The sequence below is a fragment of the Mytilus trossulus genome, chromosome 2, assembly GCF_036588685.1.
Source record: "Mytilus trossulus isolate FHL-02 chromosome 2, PNRI_Mtr1.1.1.hap1, whole genome shotgun sequence".
Classification (NCBI taxonomy): domain Eukaryota; kingdom Metazoa; phylum Mollusca; class Bivalvia; order Mytilida; family Mytilidae; genus Mytilus; species Mytilus trossulus.
The window spans coordinates 83,974,723-83,995,927 of NC_086374.1; the positions used below are offsets into that span (position 1 = coordinate 83,974,723).

Sequence of the window (21,205 nt, forward strand, 5' to 3'; positions counted from 1 at the left end):
CAAATTAAAAAAAAAATTGTGCAAAATACGGCTTATACGTAATCTATGCCTTGGAAAAGAAAATCCTTAGTATTTCGAATAATTCATACTTTTAAAAACAGTAAATTTATGAAAAAATGACCATATAATATATGGTTTAATTTTCTTTTAATTATTTGTTTATATGTTGTTTTGTTACACCACTGCCCAATGCTAGGGATATGCCGAGCCCGCCAAACTTGTTTAACCCTCGCTTGTATTTTTGTATCTATATGAAGTATTTCAGTTGTTGAAGTCGGTTGGTGTTTGCCATACTTGTATTTCTTGATTTTTACATACATTAGACCTTTTGGTTTTCTCTTTGATTTCACATTTTGTAATTTCTTGGCATGTTTAAAGCTTATTATACATACGATAGTTTTTCTTATTATTGAATAACGTATACGACCTAAAGTCATTGACATCATCGGTAAATTATTTAATGATTGATTACTGTTTCATTAGCAACATTGTAGTTTGTTTTTCTTCAAATCAATAGTCATAATAAATAAAGGCAACACTCTCAACAGGTCTTCAATGTCTCGCTGCATTGAAGACCTGTTGGTGGCCTTCAGCTGTTGTCTGTTCTATTGTCGGGATGTTGTCTCTTTGACACATTCCCCATTTTCATTCTCAATTTTAACAGTTGTATACTGCTGTTCGAAATTCATAAATCGATTAAGAAAAACAAAAACAAATCCGGGTTACAAACTAAAACTGAGGGAAACGCATTAGATATAAAAGGAGGACTACGACACAACAGAAACACAACATTAAAATATAACAAGCACAGAAACGAACTATAATATAAAAATGACCATTTTCCTGACTTGGTACAGGACATTTTAAGAAAAAGTGGTGGGTTGAACCTGGTTTCGTGACTTGCCAAACCTCCCTCTTTCATGTCAATGTTGAATATAACATTACAATGACAACATTACATGACAGGACTACAATACAAATAAAGTTCAGAACATAAAGGACAGAGAAACGCACGAATGATAGCTAGACGCCAGACGCGCGTTTCGTCCACACAAGAACAAGTGACGCTAAGATGAAAAAGTTCGAAAGCCAAAATAAAAACAATTTGAAAGTTGAAGAGCATTTTAGGAACAAAAGTTCCAAAAAAGTTTAGCCCGACACGGATAGGGTTTTCTGCCTGGGATGAAAAAATCCTTATTATTCAGAATAATCCGTACTTTTACAAACAGCAAATTGTTATAAAATGACTAATATAATAGAGATACATGATAAAACGAAGTGGTGAACTACACAATAAAAACGGATATATAAAACAACCTAAACCAGCACATATAATCCACAGCCGAGTTAGCCAAAGCCATCAACCCATAAAAAGTGTAACCAACAATCTATAAGCAGCGCATATAATTAAACTAACAATGCATTAGTTATAAGCCGTGTTTACACCAAACGTCGCGAACAGTAAACATGTTTACAATTTGTTTCATGTAAATAATACGGGTTTTACCTCAATTTTATTGTGGACAGTAAACTGGACTTGTTAAAAAAACTTCGAAAATGATAAAAGTTAACAATCTTTGATATTTTTTAACAAAAATCAAAACGGTACTGGGTGGCGATTTCAATGCACAAACATTAAAAAATACATACATTTGACAAAAATCCTTGAATATTCTTTGCTAATTAACCTTCTTAAGAGGACTTGTCCACACCTGTTTACTACACTTAATGTTTATAAGGTCAAGAACTTCAGTTTTGGCTATCAGTGTTGTTGTTGTTCTTGCATGTAAAAAACGATATATAGTTGACAATACTGTATGGGATAATTTTTTTACTAATTTTTAAAGGCCGTACGGTGACCTTTAGTTGTTAATTTGTGTGTCAGTTAATCTCTTGTGGAGAGCTGTCTCAGTGTCAACCATGCTACATCTTGTTATTTCAATATGTAACCAGAGGTTAATTTCGATATTTATTGAGTCTATCCTCTCTTTTCGTTTCGGACTTGATCAGTTATATTATATAGAGGTTTTCCTTATTACAATGTCGATTTGAGATGGTGTTAACAATGCAAAGAATGTGTTTACAAAACTTTGAATTTTAAAACTAAGGAATTTCTTTTCCCATGAGTAGATTACGTTAGCCATATTTGGCACAACTTTTTTGGAATTTTGGGTCCTCAATGCTCTTCAACATCATTTGTTTGGCTTTTCAACTGTTTTGATATGAGCGTCACTGATGAGTCTTATGTAGACGAAACGCGCGTCTGGCGTATTCAATTATAATCATGGTACCTTTGATCATTATTTTTGACCTTTGACATAAAGGTGAAAATATACCCACTTCTTCCAATGGTATTTCTCAATACGCATGTCAACAATAACAATAACAATGTACTTTATTTTGAAACACTCAGACGATTCTAGGGTCACTGATGAATTTTTTGTAGACGAAACGCGCGTGTGTCGTAAATATAAATTTCAATCCTGGTATCTATAATGAGTTAATGTACAACCACTGGGTCAATGCCATTGCTGGTGGAGATTTAATTCCCCGAGGGTATCACCAGCACCGTAAAGTCAGCAACTTGTGTTGACTTGAGTTATCATTGATATGTTCATAATCATAAATTAACTGTAACAAAACTTTGAATGTTTGATATACTAATTATAAAAAAAAAGATGTGGTATGATTGCAAATGAGACAACTCTCCACAAGAGACAAAATGACACACAAATTAACAACTATAGCTTAACTTACGGCCTTCAACAATGAGCAAAACCCATACCGCATAGTCGAGCTATAAAGAGCCACGAAGGCTTTTCTACCTCAGTAATAGATTACTTTAGCTGTATTTGGCAAAACTTTTAGGAATTTGTGGTCCTCAATGCTTTTCAACTTCGTACTTTATTTGGACTTTTTAACACTTTGATTCGATCGTCACTGATTAGTCTTTTGTAGATGAAACACGCGTCTGGCGTAAATATAAAATTTCAATCCTGGTATCTATGATGAGTTTATTTACACATATTTACGTGTGTAACAAGATGCAAAATACATATAGTCATATTTATGGTTACTTCAAAACAATGTTAAAATATCATCATATTAATTACAATATTACAACTAATTTCTTAATAATACAGAGATAAGTTTTTAAGAACCTTGATATTGCAAAGTTAACGCCGTCCTTTCATTTTTTGAACACATGGATAAATGCTGTAATATTTTGAAATATGTATTTTACTGATATTTTGAACAATAGCAGACTGACACTCAAATAAGTAGTGAAACTTATTCAAATGGACTAGGAGCAGATATGACACTCTTTTATCACCAGGAATTCTATTCCATCTTGCTGATTCAATTGGTATTTTAAGGTTACAATAAAAAAGTCCAACATCGCGGATACCCCCTTCAAACTTAAACAACTTAGGTTTGATTGGCAGAACCTGTGTTGACATTTGTTCGACAATTTTCAGGTAAAAATACAAACGGTGGTAATTTTATAGAGACCAAATTCCAAATATATATTTCCCGATTTTACAATTGTATATCAACGATTAATGTACTTTAGTTATGCACTTTTAATGGACGAGAAGAATTCATAACACACAACTCTTCTCAAGGCTCTTCTCATATTTCGAGGTAATGCTGATGTCAATAAATGTTGCATAAAAGGTATTTAATTAAAATGAGATGTACAAGTTCAGACGTTCTCTGACTTATATAAATTAATTGTAATACTATTATGTAAAATGAACCTTCTCAGTTAATTGGATAGATGGGGAAAATTTAACAACAAATCTGTTCATCTGTTATATCTTTTTTTTTGCTTTATTAAACATACATACACTATCATTTTATGAACATATTATAGATTGTTATGATTAATATAAAAAAGAAGATGCGGTATGATTGCCAATGAGACAACTATCCACAAAAGACCAAAATGACACAAACATTAACAACTATAGGTCACCGTACGGTTTTCAACAATGAGCAAAGCCCATACCGCATAGTCGGCTATAAAAGGCCCCGATAAGACAATGTAAAACAATTCAAACGAGAAAACTAACGGCCTCATTTAAGTAAAAAAATGAACGAAAAACAAATATGTAACACACAAACAAACGACAACCACTGAATTACAGGTTCCTGACTTGGGACAGGCACATACATAACTAATGTGGCGGGGTTAAACATGGTAGCGGGATCCCAACCCTCCCCCTAACCTGGATTAAGTTTGTTCTTTGTTTGTGCGTTAATGACAATGTATGATCCGGATTTTGGATGTTGTATCGATCAAATCTTTGACTCTGACTTTGCAAAGACCAGCAAAGAAAAACTTTTAATCTTTATATTTTTAATTAATCTTTGACTTTTAATTATATCTGTCATCAAATATTGATTTTCATTACCGTTGGTAATTAAATGGCCGATAGAATTACACCAAGAATACAATGATAATGTTTCCAGGAATGAATCGTCTACCTTTGTCACACACAATTCCTTGAACAGGTGCTCTAATTATGCGAGTTTCTTTTGTTTTCTGTTTGTTTATCTCACTGTGGGTTTTGTATATGATCCGTTTTATATATGATCCGTTCATCCTATATATTGACTCTTAAAATTCAAGAGTTAATCTAAAAATGAGGGTACTTTCTCAAAAAATGAGGGTACTTTCTCAAAAAATGAGGGTACTATTTATATGGCCTTCCAAATACCGTTTCGATCCCTAACATCACTGAAGAGACATTTATTGTCGAAATCCGGATATGGTGTACTAAAGAAATATTGACACCGAATGTTTGTGGCACAACATCCTGTCCACAAGTTAACAATTTTGTTTTTCTGTGACGTATTAAATTTATATTAAGATCCATTTTGTTACAGCTTGTGATCAATTTTATTTGGCAATCGCCAATGGCAGTCAGCAGGGTTAAAGAACATCAGTTGTTCGACCTGTTAGTCAAATGCGTTTTGTTTAAATATACTTTTTCACTCTTTTGGTCTTTTGGAAAATGTTGTTTGTGCTGTTTTTAGACCCTTCTACAACGAAATTTGTTTGACATGCACACGTATAAAAATTGCGGTTTTTATCCAACGCAGTCATAGGTTTGAACGTAGTTTTCAATTTAGACTCGTTTATATATATATATATATATATATATATAGCCAAGCACCTAACATAATGGGGATATAACATATAGTTCTATATCACTGCCCAGAGTCTGACTGTCATGTCAAAGTTGGAAAAACACGTCTTTCTGTTGTGAATATGATAACTGTATACTTTATATATAGATTATAACACGGCATTTTTCATATCAGACCCCTTATCAGCCCTAGTTATGATATCATCCCGAGAGCCGATAGGCGACATTTTAAAGAATTTTTGGTCCTCAATGCTCTTCAGCTTCGTACTCTATTTGGCCTTTTAAATATTGTTTGATTCGAGCGTCACTGATTAGTCTTTTGTAGACGAAACGCGTGTCTGGCGTAAATGTAAAATTTTAATCCTGGTTTCTATGATTAGTTTATTTGCAACCATTGGGTCGATGCCACTGCTGGTGGAGATTTATTTCCCCGAGGCTATCACTTGCCCAGTAGTCAGAATATTGGTGACTTGAGTTTTAATTGATATGTTCATAATTATAAATTGTCTGTTAACAAAACTTTGAATTTTTGAAAAAACTACCTCAGGAATATATTACTTTATCTGTATTTGGCGAAACATTTAGGACTATTTGGTCCTCAATGCTCTTCAACTTCGTACTCTATTTGGCCTTTAAAACATGTTTTGATTCGAGCGTCACTGGTGAGTCTTTTGTAGACGAAACGCGCATATATGGCTTATGTTTAAAATTTTAAACCTGGTATCTATGATGAGTTTATAATACATTTCTAGATATTTTTTGTTACATTTTGTAATTGATTCATTCTCTTACTCATTCCTAAAGAGTCCTTTTAACCTTGACAGATTTAATCTAATAAACCGATTTATTTTGAGACTTAGTTTTACTATTAAACAATGTTTTACTCTGCAACATGCCCGACTTATTTTCCTCTTTAAATAACGTCATCATTTAAGCAGGATAAATTGAAAAAAATGTTATTTACAAAGTAGGTCATGTGTTTACTATTTACTACGAGTATTGACACGACGTGGCATACAAACAAGTTGAGAAAAAACGACCTTTGATATTATCACAAATATGTAAACGTGGCATTGTTTATTCAGTGGTTTTTTACATTGTAAATTTTATCTTCGAGATGGAATAAATATATGAACATATTGGGTATTGAATATTCATTTATAAGTAATCAAGGTGAAAACCATAGGAAAAATACAGGAAGAAAGAAACATCTCAAATTTCACGAAAACTGACGGATATTTAAAGTCCAAAAACATGAATAATTTATCCTGTGATTGAAACATCTTTGTCACATGAGAATTAGTTCCGGTTTTATGAATGCTTTTAGTGTCCATTGTATTACTGATATTTACTATTTAGAATTCCACGAAACAAAATATAACATATATTATGATTTCTAAAATCAATATACAATGGGGTCATCCAAATACAGATTAAAGCAAAATAGTCCACTAATAAGAATTATAAAAATAATGTTTCTCTACATTATAAATATAACCTTATTTTTGCACAACTAGTATCAAATTAAATGCAGCAATTATCATAAGCATTTAAAATCTTGTCGCCTTAAAGAAGCGTATTGAGTATGCTTGAAATATTTGAAATATTTGCTACTCAATCGACGCATAGCAAACAACTAGCCCATAATGGCATTAATGTGCAAAATTAACAATTTGTAAGCTTTAATTGTAGTTCTAATAATCAGTTTCAATACAAACTTGAGAATTTTAAATTCACATTTTTTTTGTGTTCAAATTACCATGGTAATCATTATGAAGTTCGAGATGACATTTCTAGATCACTCCCTCTCTCACAAAACAAATGTTGCATTACAATACAGAGTTACGTTAAGTAACAAGAACTATTACTCTAACGAAAAATAATTGTCAGGAAAACAAGATTTATCTACCCTAGAGTATGTAGGTTCATGTAAATGTCTCTAACTTTTTATTATACTAAAAGCGAGATAATCATTAGAAAAAAAAAATGTAACAAATACGGATAGAAGAAAACATATTTGGTCTTTTACTGATTTTGGTCATTCACTTTAAATTTTACGTTATTTCATAACACTCCCTTTTTTATTGATAAATATACATCAATTCTGACCAGTGGAGGTATTCTAATTCACGGAAAGAGAATTACGGATATTTGTCAATTGAATATGGGATTTGCTTATTATCAAAAACTGAATGGTGACTTTAAGTTACTGAAATACGCGTAATTTGGACTCGGATCTAACTAGTTCTATATCCAAAAAAGTAAAAAGTTGAAGAGCATTGAGGATAAAAAAATCCAAAATATTTTGCCAAATATGGCTAAGTAGATGGAGGCAAATTTCCGCACAAGCACCATATGTTTCAATATTATATGAATTTACTCGACAATCACAGATTCTTAAAACCGGTCACTGACAGCTTCATATCAATATGGTAAGACATCTATTGTAGATGAGATGTATCATTTTGCGTGTTTTTTTTTTATCTTCACATCAAATACAAGTCAGTTTATCTTGCATGTTGATATTTTCAAAATATCAAATGTTGCTAGACGACATCGGGACGAAAGAGGAACTGAAATATAGCACCTTGTTCTTATAAGCAGCTATAATGAATACAATGGAAAAAAAGTAAAAGCACAAAAATAATGAACTTAAAGGAAAATCCAATCGGAAGGTTCATAATCACATGATAAAATAACATGACAAAACACATCAAAAACGAATGGACAGACAAGAACTGTCATATTCCTGAAACGGATATCAACTTAATACAGTCCTTTAAAAAAAACCAAACCCTCCTTTATACTATATGACATATTTACAGAAAGCACGTCGTATTCGTAAGTGAGCATACTAGTATTACATTTTTATATTATTTCTTAGATATTCGTGGATTTAAAGTTTTATTCAATTGAAAAACAAAAGATAAAAAAAAAATGGAAAAAACACACTAGACAACACCATTATTAACAGAAACCCAATGGCCACCAAAAATGGTTGAACTCAGCTACGTCGAACTGTTGGCAGTTCTGAATTTACTAGTGTTACCCGCCTTGTAACAAAATGAAAAACAGTTAACTTTCTATTGTTGTTTTGCCAGATAAACAATATAATCATTGCATTAGGCGTTGTCAGTTTATTTCGATCTATGAGTTTGACTGTCCCTCTGGTATCTTTTGTCCCTCTTTACAAATTAAAAACCGTGATAAGGGGACGATTATTTGATATACTGGGGGAGTTGGAGTGTAAATAAAGAACCGAAACAAAAAAAGTTACACAAAAACATGTGTTTGTTTTGCCACACAAACTATAGGTAATTATAATATAAATGAGTAAAATCTTTATAACAATTTTTCGCATTGCAATAAAATAACCAATAAATAAGACTCGCAAAAGAAAAAAAGAAAAAAGTTTCAGAATCAGATTCTGTATTTGCGCCCCATCCTCAACTCAAATATTAAAAGGGCGTCCACTTATCGTTTTTATGAATTAATTCATTTGTTCGCTAGGTTATTCAAATGATAAGGTTTCATAAAATATGATTCATATGCGATTTAGAAATATACATATATACGAATAAAGAACATATGTGGCATGGGATAAAGGCTGCAATTCAACGACATTCTCTTCAACTTTCGTTTTCTAATCCAGTTATTGCTGAATCACGTCGACCTCGAGTGAAAAAGTGCAGGATGTACCTCTAAAAACTTCTCGTCTCAATGCCTCTTTAAGGGCATACGATACAGTTTTGATCCCGTATTTACAGTTTTGATGAAAATTTCCATATAGGCTATTTTTTGTCTTATTTAATCAAATATGTAATAAAAAAATATACCTTCATGTGCTACTTTTAGTGTTAAATGAGTTCGAAATTTTGTATATTTGCTTAAAATTCGGATTTGTGGCCGTATTTTCCCTTTTCGAAATACAGACATAACTTTTTTATCTTAAAAGATAAACACAAATTGTTTTTTTGTTAAATAATTTGTAATTTCTGTATTTAATAAGTATCTAAATACTTTATGCACTTTTTATTCAGAAATAATTCATATGTATCAAATGGCCATGCTATGAGAAAAAAACGTCATTTTTTGCTGTATATTTATCAAATTAAAAAAAAATGCACTATTTACAGTTTTATAAAATTTGGTCCACATAATATCCCTGCAAAATAAAACACGATGTCGTTTTCAAAAATAGGGGTCCTTGCACTCGTTTTCAAATTAAAGCAGTTTGAATGATAAAAATCAGTCGAAAAATTTAACGTTAGCAACGTCATAACCTCCCCTGTAACTGTATCGTATGCCCTAAATGAAAACTTTGTAAGCTGTAAAGGTCACCCTGGAATATATTACGTATTTCATCGTGACTTATAATAAGTGTAGTTTAATTAGATATAGTCAGGTGACGGATGCAACTGCGGAGGAAATATTTTTAAAGCATTCCAGAGCACACAGTCAAGTACATTATTAATGTGCATCGTATTTTGTTTGCCATAGTGTTTGTTGTATGTTTTATTGGACTGAGATATCGTGGCACCAAATCCCCTTGCACTGTGTCCTTCGCGCTAGACCAATCGACATACTAGGCTCATCAAAAATTAAGCTTTCGGTGGCTGGGTGTTACCTTTCCTCGTCAGTTTTTATCTAGCGTTGTTACACACTACATGCTATATAAGACATGAAGATGAAATATTACAGTTCAGCTGAATTTTTTGTATATATATAGAAAGTGTTTAACCCTCTCACATACATATATGCCTGTCCGAAGTCAGGAGCTTGTAAGTCAGAATTTTAAGTTAGTAACTTACTCTTGTATTTGTTTTTCATTTATTGTTTTATTATATATGAAGATCATACCGTGGGTGTTCTCACTTAAATTTGTCTTTTTTTATTTTGTCATTCGGAGAGTATACGGAATATGAATGTTTACCATTATTGAAGACTGAACGGTGTTTTGAAATGCTAACATGCGAGTAATCTTGACTCTGATGGACAGTTATCTCATTGGCGGTCATGCCAAATCTTTTTTTTTTTATTATTCGGTTGATAGTAATGATAAAGAAATTCCAAGTGAGGTTATTTTTATTCTAATTGTCCTTCGAAACACCGTAAAAAGATTACAAAAACTCTTTTGAATAAAACAGTAAACAAAAAGTGAATAGATAACACGACTTGTATTAAAAACCGTAACTTTAAATGTGAAGCTAAACTAAAAATTTCTTTTTGGGCTACAAAACCCTCTACTCAAACGAAAATGAGGACAAAATAATTAACTTACTTTTTCTCCACATATAACAATATTATTTCTTTACATTCTTATAAACCTATCAGTTAAGCCACCGTCACACTGTCACGTTTTAAAATGCTACGTTTCAACTACGTTTTGAATAAAAAATATCCCGTTTTTAAAAATCTTGTAACTTGATGTTAAAAATTATACGAAGGATAATGTAAAAGATGTTTACTGTTATGAAAAATAAGTTTTTTTCATACGCAAGATCGGACGAAATCACGCAGCCTGAATAAGAAATCCCGAGAACGTTGATAATGTAGATCCACCATTAATAGTATTGGAACCCCAAATATATTCCGTCTTGCACCGCACATTATCTCCTGTGTTCAGCTGAAGAACGATGGAAGCCGTTCCTCTGAGAAACAGGTGGGTATTTCCATCCATAAACGTGACGGCCACTGGTTCGTTATTTTTCATTATGCGAACATGAAAGATATGACTGGTGGACTGCGAAAGGGCTGTTATTTCTACTGCAAAATGATACAACCCTGGTATTGGTGCAACAAATACTCCATTTCGTGAATTATAGTTGTTCCCAATGTTCAAAATCGAGTGATTAAAAACGATAGGGACATTATTGACTGGGTTAACAATATTAGTTGATACTTCTGCCACAAAAGCTATCATTGTCTTTTCTGAAATATAAATGAACCTTCATTATTCACTTAATGATAAGAAATCATTATTTAGAATTATTGTAAAACAACAAACTGTACACCTCCTTAGCGGAATTTATTGCGACAGCTTAAAACAAATATTACTCTTTTGAAGTAAGGGGTGTTATATAGGTATAGGAAGATGTGGTATGCATGTTTAACAAAGTTAATTTTGTATATGCGGCTGACCCGAAGAAAGATTGACTGGTTCATTTTTTTACATAAAGAAGGCCGTTAGTTTTCTCGTTTGAATTGTTTTACATTGTCTTATCGGGGCCTCTTATAGATGACTATGCGGTATGAGCTTTGCTCCTCATTGTTGAAGGCCGTACGGTGACCTGTAGTTGTTAATGTTTGTGTCATTTTGGTCTTTTGTGGTAGTTGTCTCATTGGCAATCATACCACATCTTCTTTTTTTATATATGGAGCGCAATGTTGAAAAACTTCGTTCACTGACATCATTAAAAGCGTGTAGATATGTAACGTCAAAATTGGCACATTTGTTATATTTCCTAATTTGCAAATTCGGAATTTCAAGATATATTTTGAAATAGGAAATATAACACATTTCTTGAATCATATTCAGTTGGCTGTTTCATAATATAATGCATTCTGGGTTACATTTGCACAGAAGTGTGCACCACAACGTTCTATCATTTGACAACTTCTTTGACAATTGATTTTCAACCAATAAAGTGACGTTTTTTCAATTTTGGGACATGCAAAATGGAATAACTTTATATTTTAAGTTAATTGAAACCATGTTTTTCATCATATAACGAATTTACTCATCAATCCCTGAGTCTTAAATCCAGGCTCTTCCTTTAAGATAATGGAGCCACATATCGATATGGCAAAGCATTTCATATCGATTTTTTGCTCATTTGCTTTAAGTATTCGCTTAATATGGGTTTTCTGTTAATGTATATAACAAAACAGCAGGCTCTGGCATGTTGATGCGCAAAATGTCAAATGCTGCTTGATGAAAGCGAGAGAAACACGGGACCTAAAATATGACATATAGTTTTAACCAGATAGGACGAGAGCACAAGGAAGGCACACTGTCATTCAAAATGGCAAATGCAGTAAGGTTGATCAGAAAATGACAAAACAAGTTAAACAAACAACACCACGATCACAGGAAATTCAAATCTCTCTGAAAACGAGGGCTGAACTAGTGTAACCCAAAATACAATAGTAGATGTTGAAGATCTCGCTTTATAAAAATTTGATATCACCAAATTCAAATCAATCGACAAATATGTAAATTCTCTAAACTACAATTTATTCCGTTTGAAAGACAAATATTTTAAATTAATATTTAAGTATTGTTTGCGCAAAGATCTCATAAGGAGGAAACTACTCAGTTGAATATGTTAGCAACCAAGATTCATAAGGTACAAATTTATCCCGAAAACTTTGAAAATTAAATAAACTTGATAAATCCTTTATCTTTACTAATCTTACCTTTAGTCATGTCTGTTTCTAATGCACCAACTTTAGACTGAAGTGCATTGAATTCAATCTTGTCTGCCTCTAATGCGCCAACTTTAGATTGAAGTGCTTTTAACTCCGTCTTGTCTGCCTCTAATGCACTAACTTTAGATTGAAGAACATTGAATTGAGTCATTTCTGCCTCTAATGCACTGACTTTAGATTAAATTGCATTGAAATCCGTCTTGTCTGCCTCTAATGCAGTAATTTTAGATTGAAGTGCATTGAGATCAGTCTTGTCTGCGTCTAATGCACCAACTTTAGATTGAAGCGCATTGAATTCAGGTTTGTCTGCCTCTAATGCAATTACTTTAGATTGAAGTGCATTGAATTCAGTCTTGTCTGCCTCTAATGCCATTACTTTAGATTGAAGTGCATTGAACTCCGTCTTGACTGCCTCTAATGCGCTTACTTTAGATTGAATAGCATTGAATTCAGATTTAAGTACATTGAATACAGATTTAATTGCATTGAATTCACTCTTAGAAACATGTGATCCATCTGTATTTTCAAGTAGGAATAAATGTGCCTGTTTGAAGATAAATCCTGGAATCATTAGCAAGAGTAGAATTTTGCTGCCCATTTCGGGCTCTGTTTCAGTTGAATATCTTACTCTCTAAGGTTGTTTTATCAATAAAAGACTCGTATCTGATAAATTGAGATGTCAAAGTAATTCAGAATGCATCAACACAGGAACTACTATAAATTAAAAAGTGGGTTCTTACATACTTTTGATTTTTTAACCCTGTATGCGTACATTGCCTATGCAAATTTTAAAATTGTTTGTATGCACATTGAACGACAAATTTATGTGACGTATATAATTTTTCTGACGTCGGACACTCTAGTAGATCCATGTGTTCGTGGATAGGTTTTTGTGTCCTGTTAAATTGTTCCTTTTAAAAGTTTTGGATTCTCATAAATTCTATGTATAACTTTTGGACTAGTTTGATTTCTGTAATTTATTCTTACATACTTTTGATTTTTTAACCCTGTCTGCGCTCATTGCCTATGTAAAATTTAAAATTGTTTATAATCCAGGTACTTTTGATAACTATTGTATGCACATTGAACGACAAATTTATGTGACGTATATAATTTTTCTGACGTCAGACACTCAAATCAATCCATGTGTTCGTAGATAGTAGATGTTGTTGTGTCCTGTTAAATTGTTATACGATGATGACTGATGTTCCCATATTTTGACTATTTTATTGATTGTGACTGTTTATTTAACGCATCATGTAAATGTAACGGAATTTGATGAGACTGTTATTAAAGTGAGAGGGTTAGCGCTATAGAACCAGGTTTAATCCACCATTTTCTACATTTGAAAATGCCTGTACCAAGTCAGGAATATGACAGTTCTTGTCCATTCGTTTTTGATGCGTTTTGTTTTTTGATTTTGCCATGTGATTATGGACTTTCCAAATTGATTTTCCTCTGAGTTCAGTATTTTTGTGATTTTACTTTTTAAAGATAAAACGTTTCTGTTTCTATTATTCAAAAATGCCTAAATATTGTGAATATGACATATAAAAATTAAATGACAATAACCACACGTATATGAGAAGAAATTAATTTTCAACCACGGCGTCTTGTGCTTAAGGTAGTACACCAACTAAAATTAATCTCAAGTATAAAACTGACAAACATTGAAACGTATATAAATGATTCGCATAAGTTTAAAATAGAGGTATTCACCATTTTATAATTCGTCACACCATTCTTCCATTCGTTACACCAATTTTAATTAGTCACACCAATTTATATTTACCATTGTATCATATGTCACACCAGTGAATCAACCGTCACACCATTTTTAAACCGTCACACCATCATGATGTTATTTTCAGTGGTAAATGTGAGGATATGATAAAATTTAAAAAAAAAGGTGTCTGACAAAAGTAGTGACAGTGGCACAGTCGAGAATTTTGACATTACCGACTGTGATTTATCATTGTGGTTTAATTGCATCGAGTAAGACAACGGGTTCCACTGGCGGAGCAAGAACTGCTATCTCGTCGGAGCACCCGAAGTGTATGGTTATTGTTTCTTTTCATCATTTGTTTTTGCCATTACTCATGTTACTAAGTTGGATAGTTTATTTGTCTGTAGAGAGTTAAATCAGAGAAGTGAAATCCCTGATTTGCGACTATTGGTGGAAATTATTTACAAAATGGGAATATAGGGAAAGTTATATGGCATTGCCTAAAACTGGCTATAACTTAATGCGTGCAACTGCATAAAGTATGATGCAAAAATTGTTACTGTGATGAGAAAATTAGCCAGGGTTACTCTTCACAATTTTTATTTGTACTTTAAAAATGATATCACGAAGCGTCATAACCTCTGTAAATTGAGGCAAATGTTTAATACAGTGTCAGCATGTAATGCATTCTGGGTAATATTTTCAAAAGCATACACCACAATGTTCGATGAGTTGAAAACGTTCAACCAATAACGTGACGTTATTTTCAATTTGAGGGTACGAACAATGAAACAACTTTCGATTTTGCTGTTAATTTCTACAGTATGGAACATATCAGCAATGTTGTTTCAACATATTATGAATTTGCTAAATAATCTGGCCAAGTCCAAGTCAAATAAAACTAGGAAAAATCAGAACTCCGAGGAAAAATCAAAACGGAAATTCATTAAAAAATATCATATTGCTGACTTTTAACAGGCATTTCCTTATGTATAAAAGGGTGGAATAAATTTCTTTACACAACATCACGACAAACAACAACTCAAAACCCACTAAAACTAGAGATGAACTCAGATTCTCCGGAATAGTAAGTTGTTTCTGTTCCTCTGGTGTTACCCGCCGTGTTACTTCTGTTAAAATACAATGAATATCAGATGATTACACATTACACACTTGAAGATTGGTGAATATACATTGTATCTTATCCACAATTTTCTTCATTTGAAAATGCCTATACCAAGTCAGGAATATGCCAGTCGTTGTCCATTCGTTTGATGTGTTTGAACATTTGATTTTGCCAATTGAGTAGGGACTTTCCGTTTTGAATTTTCCTCGGTGTTCAGTATTTTCTTATTTTACTTTTTAAAATCAGAAGAGCACAGGCATTCGGTTTTATAGCTGAGTTTTTGACATTGTTTTAATATTGTTTAAGATTGTGTCATACATCAAATTTATTCGTTTAGTATATGTTTACTTGTTTTCATTAATAATGTTTGTATAATATGGTTGTCACTGTAACTTCTTATATTATAGTACAAGCGAGACAATCATTTAAAGGAAAAAGAGCTTAACATTTCCAGGATTTTAATCGGCAAATATAGCACGTTAACTTTGGAGCGCTGTGATTTGATGTAAGGATAAAATATATGATTATCTCTTATAACCGAATAACTAAAGTGCTTATATTTACAATATCAATTTTGAAATATTTCTAGCCACTAATCATGCTTATGAAATATCTGTTCTCGGAAAATGAATAGTCGAAATTTGATTATGACGTCCAAATTTCTTGATTTCTTCTTAATGTTCATATTGTGAAGTCTTAAAAAATAGGCGACCATGCCTGATGAAGTCGCATATAGCACAACTTTCTGCAAATCTTTCAAAAAGAAGTAAAACATCATTAGAGAAACGGATTCCAACACTGTAACTCGTGTTTTACGATATTTCGCCTCTCTCGGCAGTTAAAGTTTGAAACGTTCGGCAAGCCTTGCGCCTTATATAATACCATTTAACTGTGTCGAGTGGAGAAATATTGTAGCACACTCATCTGGTTGTAGCGTAGGAATCTATATTTCCAAAACAGATTAATAAAGTACTTCTGTCAGGCATTGCTGTTTTTTCCAGGTTTGTATTAAAGTGTTAAATTAGAAAATTGTAAGAACTGTCGACTAGGGATGAAAAATACTACATATACCGTTTTCCCAAGACAAAAAATATATTACAACTCATACCCAATAAACAAATAGGGGAAAGCTGAAATCATATTTGATCTTTGAATAATTTGGTCATTCACTTTAAATAGTCTGTTTTAGTCCCCTTTTAGTTATAAATATGCACCAAACCTAACCAGTATAACAGACCTTGTCGCTACCCATTTTCATTTTAACCATGCAGTCCATAAAATACTGGTTTTATTTATAAGTGTATTAATTCTTCTTTTGAAATGTAAAAATTAGAATACGAGGTAATCGAAGTAATTGTATCAATGTATCTTCAACCATCTTTTTGTTTCAGTTTCTGAAATTAGTTATCTTTTTATCTTGTTTAGAATAACGTTGCAAAGGTACAATTTCAGATGGAAAACTCACATCTGCTTGGGGGAAAAAATACAAGAAAAACATTTCTTACCATGTTTATAAGATGATGACAAAATCTTAAATAGCTAAAGTAAGAGTATAAGCCTGAGACTTAAACAAAAATGAATGTCTAATTGAATGTTAGACAGTACTTCATATGAAAAAAAGAATATCTAATCACGATTTACAAATCGAATAAGTATGCTATAATAGTATTCCATTTAAGAATTTTTAAAGAATTTGTAGAAATATATATAAATATATGAATATAACTCGTCTAAACATCAGCCCAACAATGTTAGATCTGTAAAGTTGCTTTCGCATTTTTTTTGTTCTTCCGTCGCCGGGATTGGAATTCATGCTACTGAGATATCGTGACACCAAATCGGCTGCACTGTATCCGATGCGCTAGACCACTCGACCACCTTGGTTTCTATATATGTTTATATGTAAAATGAATCAAATCAATCAATTCTGATTATTAAACTATAGCGATCTTGAATTCTGTATAATAAGAAAATGAAACAATTGCACCCGAACATCACAACCTCTAACCACAAACATGAGGTGCTAAAATTGTACACTATATACGGATTTTGACAATTAATGTCTTTTCAGTGATGTAAGGGATCGAACAGTATTTGGAAGGCCATATTATTTACCTCAATTTTAGGATAGACTCTTGAATTCTAATGATACTTTTTCACTTTTGGACTTTTGGAAAATTTTGTTTGTGCTGTAATTACCGTGGTTGTTCTTAGTGTCTCTTTTTATATCTCGTCATTCCGGGACTATAAAGTGTGAATTTTTTCAATTATTTAAGACTGAACGATGATTTGAAATACTAGCATGCGCGTAATTTTGAATATGATGGATTGGTGGTCGTTCCACATCTTTTTTTTTTTATATTGTTCAGTTGACAGAAATGTGAAAGACATTCTAACTAAAGTTATTCAAATTGTCCTTCCTCATCCCATTATAGGAATAAAGAAAATACAATAACACCTCTATGAAATAATCAGTAAACAAAAGTTTCAAATGATGCTAGAATTTAATAGATAGCATGAATTGTTTTATAAACCGTCTTTTTGAATGTAGAGCTAAATTAGAAAAATTAGATAATCCTAATTCAAAATCATGTCACGGTGGGTATGGTTGTCCTGCGAGAGAACGTACTGTGCTGGTGATTCGGTCCTGACGGGTGCTGGTGATCAATGAAAAAATGTAAACAAAGACGAAAATGATGATTTTTGACGTTTTCACTAATAAAAAATGGGAGAAAACAGTTGAGATTTTTCAATTTTGTTTCTTATGGGTTCATATATAAACCATTGAAAAGTTGACCCTCTAAACTGTTTCAGTAAGCGTAACACAAAAATGCTCATTTTCAGAAAATCTCGAACTGAAAAAATAAAATAAAATTGCTCATAGAGACCGCTTTCTATACCGCAATCCACACGACAAAACTATTTTGTAAAAAAACATTGCAATTTATAAAAATTTATCATTTTCTCAATTAACTCATGTCCTGATACTGTGCTGGTGGGTCCTGTCATTGTGCTGGTGGGTCCTGATACGGTGCTGGTGATTTTGGATTAGAAGTTGGTCATATTTGAAACAAATGTTACAAAATCAATAAAATTGGGCAGCTAATTATTGTCAATAGGATCTATTACTCCTATTTAGCTCTTGTGCATCCATTTGGCTGTTTAATATGTGTTTTCAAATGATCGTAACTTGTATAACATAATAACATAAAAGGGCAACATCTTTCGTCCAATATCAGAGAACAATATATAGTATATAAAATAAAAATAGTTTTATTAAGATATTAGATGCCCCTTACATTGATGCCTCAACAATGACCAAAGCCCATGCTACATAGACATGTTTGTCAGCGCTCCGCATACCCCTCCCCACTTCCATCCAACCAACCCTCCTCATTTCCTCCTTCATTGTTACAGTGGTGTACAAACACAACAATTTATCACATTAAATAATTACCCAAAGACACACTATATTGAACAACGAATACTCGCAGGTACTGAAAGCTAGTTCAAAGCCGCATTTTCAACTTATAGATAAACCATGTTCTCATATACAAAAATCTCAATCGTGTCGATTAAAGGACTCAAAACTTAAGTTCACATTTTAATGTTTGATGAAGCAGAACTTTAAAAGTGTGCAGTGAATCTTGTGCTCACAACAGTTATTGTCATAATTATGTTTACATGAGACTTATAAAGGAATTAAGAAGGTACCAAGAAATGTTTTACAGTTCAATTTAATTATTATGAATGGAAGGTGAATGGAAACTGTGAGGGTCAAAATCTTAAATTGCTTATAAATTTTGCTGGACCCAGTTTCGTTATCTGATCTGAATGTTCTGAAATGTGCAAGGTGGAAAGACATTTTGATTTTTTTACTCGGAAAGTTTTGCCCTAATTGCTTGAACTTTTGCAATATTAAAGCCGATTTCAATGAGTGTGAAGACAAAGGGAATATCTTTGGTTATATTGCTTGATGAACAGAAAAGTCATTGTTAGGTTATGTAAACTACCCTACTTTAAGAGTATACTAGTCCGACAAATGACACATCTTTCTGTCTGTAGGACCAGGCTACTTCGAAAGGAGGGTATGGTTTAGCTTACAAGCAAGCTAACCAAAGATATTATGTTTGCCTATATACTCGATGGAATCGGCTGTAACTAAAAACTCGAATAAATTTTAACAGACAGTGGTCATGTTTGTTGATGAATATTGTTTTTCCTAGATTCACTCTTGAAAAAATCATTTGGTAACATTTGGTCAAGTAATTTCGGAAAAGATCTTTTTGTAATTGCGGATGCCAAGACAATACATGAACCTCACACGACCCCTCGACACAGGTGAGCTTATATATGATCTTATAGCGATTCAGGTTGATAACCATTTGAAATTAAGCCAGTTTTTGTGTGTGTGTGTGTAGATTTGTATTGTTTTAAACTGTTATGACCTTTTAAAGTTAAATGTAGGTGTTTAATCTAAGAATTTCTTTTTTAAACTCAATTGGTAGTATGAAGCTATTGATTGATTGATTGTTGGTTGCTTAACGTCCAGTGGCAAATATTTCATGCATATTCAGGACGAGAACAAGTTCACAATAAATACAATAGGTAGGTCTTGTCATAAAAGAGGCCAATAGTCGTGGAATTTTGGACTGCCACTGGAAAATGAGGATGTATTGGATAGGAACTGAAATTTTGCCTTGCAGCAGGCCACCTACGGACCCCTCAAAGAGTTGCTGCAAGGGTTATTAACGTGCAAAGAGCGTGGCACTCTCTTTACACGATACATCGAATTTAACGTCCCCATTCTGACCGGACGCGACTGCGAACTTGATACATCCCGCACAGTCAAACGGACGCCCCACTTCGGCAAGCGTTTACTGCCGGTCAGGAGAAGACCAAGTGACCATATTTCTATTTCCCAGTAACCTTTTGGAATTTTGAAATGCACAATTAACAAAGCAAACGTTAGTTTCAAATACTTTTAAATAGATTTTTAAGGATAATGTACCCTTGCGTTGATTCAATGCTAACAAAAATCTCTTTACAAACGTCTGTGAGTTTTCTACAAAAATAGTGATTTTCTTTTCACCAAATTCTCTTTTCCTACTAAAACAGTAATGAACTATAAATAATAATGCTCTGCAAGAAGTTTCCCCTTGATATATGTACAAAATTATGTCTCTATTATTCATAGTCTGTGCTGTTTTGATACTTTTACAGTTTGCACATTTCGTAATTTAGTATGGAGTCATTACTACAGAGATGGTGTGTTTGACACACAAAACTTAAAGTGTATTTTAGTTAGGTATTTTTTCCATTTACTCATTTTCAATTATAATTTAGACATATTTGATTTTTATTCATAAAAATATTCAAATATGGTAAAGTAGGACACATTGTTCACTTTCTCCCCCGTAATTCTTTATCAAAAATATTTATTTATTTTGGAATTTTGAAATGAAAAAGCTAAGAAATCTTAGTTTTGTTTATAGTGGTCTCTAGGTTATATCGTCTTCATTCTCTGATATATTCTAGTCTGCCCTTTCATAAAATAGTGATTTGTTTTAGTGTTCTATCGAACTTTCGAAAAAAAAACTGATAACCGTTCAGACATAAAAGTTATGTTGAAAAAATCTTACAGATACAGAAGTGATTCTTAATGGCTATAAGATACATTTTTCTTTTAAAATACAACTTTTTAATCTTACGGGAAACTATTCCAAGCTTAAAACTTTTACTGCAACCTCGCTCTTACTTACCCCC

General features: G+C 32.5%; 2 protein-coding genes across 2 annotated transcripts in view; one reads left to right on the plus strand and one right to left on the minus strand.

Annotated features, from left to right (window-relative positions):
* LOC134708189 (L-proline trans-4-hydroxylase-like) overlaps window positions 1-21,205 on the plus strand; it is a 66,440-nt gene that overhangs the window by 22,680 nt on the left and 22,555 nt on the right. The gene's annotated exons all lie outside the window — the stretch shown is intronic.
* On the minus strand, window positions 10,669-13,185 carry LOC134706037 (collagen alpha-1(VIII) chain-like). The gene is made up of 2 exons (XM_063564746.1): window positions 12,576-13,185; window positions 10,669-11,087 (listed from the first exon to the last, which is right to left on the minus strand). Exons 1-2 carry the CDS (start codon window positions 12,736-12,738, stop codon window positions 10,669-10,671), a joined length of 582 nt encoding a protein of 193 aa, XP_063420816.1. The 5' UTR covers window positions 12,739-13,185.

What these genes read in the sequence shown, in the direction of transcription:
- LOC134706037 (XM_063564746.1), bottom strand. Translation starts at nt 12,738, where the DNA reads ATGACTCAATTCAATGTTCTTCAATCTAAAGTTAGTGCATTAGAGGCA. An exon ending in AGAAACAGACATGACTAAAG is followed by an intron (nt 11,088 to 12,575) that starts GTAAGATTAGTA and finishes TTTATATTTCAG; the next exon opens with AAAAGACAATGATAGCTTTT.